The sequence below is a fragment of the Budorcas taxicolor genome, chromosome 3, assembly GCF_023091745.1.
Source record: "Budorcas taxicolor isolate Tak-1 chromosome 3, Takin1.1, whole genome shotgun sequence".
NCBI lineage: Eukaryota > Metazoa > Chordata > Mammalia > Artiodactyla > Bovidae > Budorcas > Budorcas taxicolor.
The window spans coordinates 120162662-120168943 of record NC_068912.1 but is presented as its reverse complement, the minus strand read 5'-3'; the positions used below and the strand labels follow the sequence as shown (position 1 = coordinate 120168943).

Genomic DNA, 6282 nt, shown 5'->3' with positions numbered 1-6282 from the left:
CGCACGGTCTGCAGCGCTCCTTGCCAGGGGCCCTCCCGGCCAGACTGCCCCACCTCTCAGGCCGGGCACGGCCGGCTCAGCAGCAGTGGGCGGTGGCCGCCGCCCGGTTGACCACAGGATGCAGGCTTCTGTCCACCTACGCCAGCCACGGCAGACCCAGAGCCGCGGGGGGGCAGACGGAGACAGTGGTCACCACCTGCAACAGGACATCGCTGCCCTCGCTGTGGCCACTGTGGTCGTTCCCCAGACGGCAGCCACAGACGCCGAGGTCGGCAGCCTGGGACGGGGTGCAACGGTGTGGAAGCCTCAGCGGGCTCAGGGCCAGGGTGCCCTGCTGGGCGGACTCCACCTGGCCGACAGCGGGAGGCTGCGCAGTCCTCTCCCCTCCCTCCCATCTTCCTCTCCCCTCCCCCTCCCCCTTTCTCCTCCTCTCCCATCATCCTCTCCCCTCCCCCCACCTCCATCTTCCTCTCCCCTCCCCTCCCCCTTTCTGCCCCTCCCCCTTTCTGCCCCTCCCATCTTCCTCTCCCCTCCCCCACCTCCATCTTCCTCCCCCCTCCCCCTCCATCTTCCTCTCCCCTCCCCCTCCCCCTTTCTGCCCCTCCCATCTTCCTCTCCCCTCCCCCTCCCTCTCCCCTCCCCCACCTCCATCTTTCTCTCCCCCTCCCCAATTTCAGGTGCCAGCCTTGGGCTCCCACACAACTTGGGTCAGGGTGCCTCCTTCCCTCACCTCAGGGGTTCTGCCAAGGGCCCCTCCAGACTGTAGACCTGTCACCTCCCCTGCCCCGTGGGATGAGGGCCCCCAGCCCTGGAGCAGTGGCACCCCGCCAGGCAGGTTGCCTTTTCTGAGCCTCTCCACCCAAGGCTTCATCAGATCAGCTCAGGACCTTTGCTGGCCCACCCCTCCACCCTATTACTCCGTCTGCCCCAGACCACATGACTCCTGGAAGGCCCCTCCTCCTGTGGGCCTGGGTGTGAGGCCCCAAACTCCTCTGGCTGGAAGAGCTGGTCCTGGTCCCTCCTTGAGAACGCCTGACCTCCACCCACTCTCGGGGACCCTCTGAGGGGCCAGACGGGGTCCCAGGCTGGCCCTTGGGGTTCCCGGGTGGCAGGAGAGCAGGAGGGACCTGGGCCTGGGGCAGAGCAGGCTGAACCGTCGTCTGTCTGTCTCTCTGCCCCTCCTCCCGGCTCTGCCCTCGTGCTCTCTGCTCGTGCCCTGGAGGCTCCTTCTGTCTCGCTCTGCTGACCATCTTCCTCACTCGCGTCTCGGCTCTTTCCTCCACACTACCCACCCCCGTCTCCCGCCCCCGCTCTCCACCCCCCTCCACCCCCCTCCCGCCCCCACTCTCCCGCCCCCGTCTCCCGCCCCGGCTCTCTTGCTTCCTCCCCATCTGTCTCTCCTTCTCTCCCATCTCTCACTTTTTCTCTGTCCCGGAGACTGTCTCTGCCGACAGCAGCTCTTGACACCCAGGCTGAGGCCCTAGGTGGCTCCTGGGACTTCTCCACTTCTGGTCCTTGTAGACACCTGTGTCACGTGCTGACACAGAGGTTAACAGTCCCCCCACCTCTCCCTACACCTGGACTTGGAGCTCAGGACCAGCTGCTCACACTCAGGCCTGGGCCAGGCCTGGGACCGACAAGGCAGCGGAGGACCAGCCCTCCCTGGCGGCAGCGCCCCAGATAATGGGGAGTGGGCCAGGGTGGGAAGCAGCTGGCAGGGCCCGTGGAGAGCCCCCAAGTGGAAAGCCCTAGAAAGCCACCTGGAAGACGCCCCTGGCGCTCCACCTCCCACTACGCGGCCGTGGGTGGCACAGAGCCCCAGGGGAGAGCTTTATTCTGGCCCCTGTGGGGCAGTAGCAGAAGGCTGGCTATCAGAGCCTCAGGCATCTGGCAGACACCCCCCTCCCAGGGCCCCAGGTGTGCCAGGCGGCTCTGGACGCAGCAGGGTCCCTGGGCTTGGCCCCGCTCAGGCCCCAGTCCTCCTGTCCTCATCCTGCCCCTCTTCTGCCCTGGGGGTGGGGGTGGTGCCTCCCCAGGCTCCATGCCCAGGTTGTCCTGCTGAGTTGAGCCTCCTGAGTGTCCACAGCCCACGGCCCACAGCGAGTTCAGGGCAGACTGTGGGGCTGGTCTCTGGTCACTGGTCCCCCTGCAGGGGAGCCCATGGCTCATCTCCTAGGTCAAGTTCACAGTCAGACTGTCCTTGCTCTTGTGGGCCTCGGCTCTGAGGGACATGGTTGACACAGATGCCTCCTTGAACTCCTTGGCCATGAAGTAGTAGCAGATGGCGTCCAGGCAGCAGTTGGCGTCTGAGAGTCTGCTGGTGATACGGATGGCCGTCTTAAGGGCACAGGTCTGCAGGCCCAGGGCCACGCGCACCGTCAGCACCACGTGGAAGGGCAGGAAGCAGACCACGAAGACAGCCAGGTTCGCCAGCACCATGCGAGAGGCTTTTCGCGTGGCTTCCGCCTGGCCCGGGTTGGCCTCGGGCCTCTGGGTCAGGGCGGTCACCACCTGCAGAGAGCAGAACACCAGCACGGCCAGCGGCAGGTAGAAGCCCAGCAGTGAGAAGACCTCGGTGGAGGTGTTCCGCCCTGAGCGGACGGCGAAGCAGAAGCCACCGTCCTGCACGTCCAGGAACCAGCGGAGCACCAGGGAGCCGAGGACCACGGCCCAGAGCGCGGCGCACATGGCCGCGGCCCGGCCGGGGGAGCGGAGCCCGCGGGCGTGCAGGGGGTGCCGCACGGCCATGTAGCGGTCCACGGCGATGGCCATGATCAGGCTGATGCTCATGTACCTGTTGAGCAGGTACACGGCCTGGGAGAGCTGGCACAGCGGCGTGTCCTTGGAGGTCTCCCTGAAGTGCAGGAAGAAGGGCAGGGCGCAGAGCAGGCAGAGGTCGGCCACGGCCAGGTTGGCCATGTAGACGCGGGTCTCCGTCCACCGCGGCAGGCGCCGGCACAGCACCCAGAGCGCCAGCCCGTTGAGCACCAGGCCGAGCGCCAGGAGCCCGCCCAGGTAGGTGAGCAAGACTCCCTTGGCCACTCGGGGCTCCCAGGAGCTGCAGTTGCTGCTGTTCATGATCCCGGGGCTGCAGAGAGGGAGCAGGGTGTGAGGCGGGCAGGCCAGTGGGGGGAGCCTGGCCACCCCCACCTCAAGAACCCCACGCCCACCTGCCCAAGGACACCCCAGGAAGCCCGAGGCACCCTCCAGGCCACCGGTGGGAAACCAAGGCCTTCAGAGGCCTGTGGGCCTGAGATGGCTCGGGGAGCCAGCCCGGGGCTGGACCCAGGTCCCCGTGCCTGAGCCTGCCTCTGCAGGGACCTGCTGGCTGCTGGGCAGAAAGGACAGCGGGAGTGCACGGTCCACCCCCAGCCCCAGCCAGGCCGGCTCCACCTGCTCTCAGACCCCAGGGCCCCCACTCCACCTGCTCTCAGAACAGGGACCCAGGGGTGACCAGCCTCGCCCCAGCCCAGTGCCATTCTCAGCAGGGGGGCTCAGAGGCGACTGCAAGACAGGGACTGGAGTCCGAAAGCGGGTAGACTGAGCGGCCCGTGGGGCCCCAGGGTGGCTCACTGCCCCGCCACGTCCTCCGCAAACCTGGCTGCAGGAGGCACCTGTGTCTGATGCACTCCTGCACCTCAGCAGGGAAGGCGTCTCCCGACTGGGCCCCTCCTGGCGACTGAGGTCCAGGGCAGCAGGGGCACAGCTCGGCCCTCCAGAGAAGTCCAGCCCCTCTCTCCCTCCTGTGCTGTGTCCTCTTGCTGAGGGGACAGTGGTTGGGTGCTCTGGTTCCCAGCCTCCCTCCCTCCTCCCCTCCCAGAGCCTCCCCAGCTGCCCTCAGCCCACCTAGACTGGCCTGATGCCCCATCTGGTTCAGGAGTCCCCTTGAGTTCCCCGTGGTCAGGGCCGCCCTGTGGTTCTGGCAGCCTTGGGGTGTTGCTGGGTGACCTCCACCCGATCATCAGAAGCTCCTACGTGGCCTCACCCTCCACACCTCTCACTCCCCTGCACACACTCCATGACGGCCCAGGACCAGCTCACCAGGCTGGGGATGCGCTTGGTCAGCGGTCTGATGTTCCTGGTGTGGCACCCTGAGCTGGGCGGCACCCAGAGGCGTGGGTGTCAGACGTGTGGGCCCATGGAGCATGCCTGTGTGAGTGGCAGGCACCCTCCAGACCCCCTCCCGCCCCCCACCTTGGTTCCTCTGGCTGGAAGGACCTGGAGGGGTGGGGGGAGAGGCCTTCCTCCCTCCATGAGCCCCGGGCCCCCTGGGGGCTCCCTGACCTTCAGGCGAGTTTGAGAAGGGGGTTCAGTCCATTGGAGGGGGGAGTCTGCTCCCCTGCCCCCGCTCACACACAGGAAGGGAAGAAACATCCAGAGGCGGGGTATCAGGCTCACGGGTGCCGGGGGTGGCAGCGGGGCACTCATTTCCTGAGACACAGCCCCCTGGGAGCGTCCAGGCCACAGTCCATTAGGGGAGCTAGCGCCCAGACCGCAGCAAGTGGGAGCGGAAATATTCCACCCAATTATCCCGGTGAATCCCTTCTGAATTTTAAGTGCCCATTTGCCAGCAATTGAAGTTTCACGAACGCTTCCACTGTGTGCGAAGCCTCTCTCCTCGTGTTTGAAGGATTCCGCTTGTTCACTCCTTGTTTAGGGGCCCCAGGCCCACACAGGCAGGCTCCCCAGACTCCAGAATCCAATGGGGCAACTGCTGAGGGTCCTCCCTGCCTGCCTGCCTGCCCCCGGCCCAGAGCCCCCGAGCCTGCTGGGAGCACCGGGTGATCCTGCCACACGCGCGCCTCCGGGCCGTCTCCCCACCTGCCCCTGGCTCCTCTGGGCAGCGAGGCCTGCAGCAGCGGACGGTCACCCGGGCGCTGCCTGGGACAGCAGGGGGACGCAGGCCTGCCCCTCACGGGATGCCCTGCACCCGACGGCTGTCTCGGGGCTGTGTCCTGCTCCACACTTGCAGGCGTGTTAACTTTCAGTCCAGCCTGGTGTGGCGCAATGTTTGGAGAAAGTGAAGTGAAGTCGCGCAGTCGTGCCCAACTCTTTGCGACCCCGTGGACAGTAGCCTGCACCAAGCTCCTCCGTCCATGGGATTTTCAAGGCAAGAGCACTGGAGCGGGTTGCCACTTCTTTCTCCAGGGAACCTTCCCAACCCAGGGATCAAACCCAGGTCTCTCACACGGTACACAGACGCTTTACAGTCTGAGCCACCAGGGAAGTCCAACGTTTGGAGAGAGCAAGTTAAAAAATCTAGCTGCCATCTTTACATTTCACCCTTTATAATGACTGCTAACCGTCAGGCAGAAGGACATCAACTCCACAAGATTATCAGGGTGCACGCGAGGCCCCTGCTCATGGGGCCTCTCCCTTGGGGTGGAAAAGGTTTGAGGGGTCAAGTCCCAAGGTCCAGCTCAAACAGCACCGGGTCCCCAGAAGCCATGGCAACCCACTCAGGTCCTGCCTACCCCAGGTGAGGGTGCGGGGCCCCAGGGCAGGGCTGGGGGGTGGCCGGGGCTCGGAGTGCTCAGCTGTGGGGGCACCGCCACTTCCTGCTGGGGGAGGCGGCCCTGGGAGGGGGGCAGCAGCCCAGAGGCTTCACTTCCTGCTCCCACAGCGGGGTGGAGGCCACCTTCGCTGCGGCGCTGAGGTGCCTTTGTGGCCCTAAGTGGGATCTGGGGCAGAGAGTGGAGTGCTGACCCCCGTTGTCCAGGCGCCGTAGAGACCTCTGGAGCTGGGACCCCAACTTAGAAATAGCCCAGGACCCGGGACGAGTTTCACAAAGCCGCGTTCGCTGTGCTAGGGGCCCCCCTCAGATCTTCCCTTCTAGCTTCAGACACTGGTCTAAGCCCACGAGAGACTTCAGAGACTCGAGTAAGGGGGGACCAGGCCCCAGGAGTCACCCTAAGACCCTCTGCATTGCTGCCCATGAGTGACGTCCCGGTGCCAGACCGTCAGCCCCCACAGGGCTCCTCCTACGGGTTACCTGCCGAGGTTCAGAACCCCGGCACAGCCTTCACCTGCTGAGACCCCCCTCCCCCTCCCCCTCAGAGACCCCCTCCCCCTCCCCCTCGGAGACCCCGTCACGGCCCTCACCCCTCTGAGACCCCATCACAGCCCTCCCCCTCTGAGACCCCCCCACCCTCACCCCTGAGACCCCGTCACTCTCACCCTCTGAGACCCCCTCACCTTCACTCCTGAGACCCCCTCATCCTCTGAGATCCAGTCACCCTCAAACCTCTGAGCCCCCATCACGGCCCTCACCCCTGAGACCCC

At 65.9% G+C, this 6282-nt stretch overlaps 1 protein-coding gene across 1 annotated transcript; it reads right to left on the bottom strand.

The window, feature by feature from the left end:
- Positions 1-1807: 1807 nt before the first annotated feature.
- On the bottom strand, positions 1808-3078 carry GPR35 (G protein-coupled receptor 35). The gene has a single exon (XM_052637925.1). It carries the CDS (start codon positions 3076-3078, stop codon positions 2173-2175), a length of 906 nt encoding a protein of 301 aa, XP_052493885.1. The 3' UTR covers positions 1808-2172.
- Positions 3079-6282: the final 3204 nt, after the last annotated feature.

Bases quoted from the DNA above. Each gene is read 5' to 3' on its own strand.
- GPR35 (XM_052637925.1), bottom strand. From the start codon at position 3,078: ATGAACAGCAGCAACTGCAGCTCCTGGGAGCCCCGAGTGGCCAAGGGA.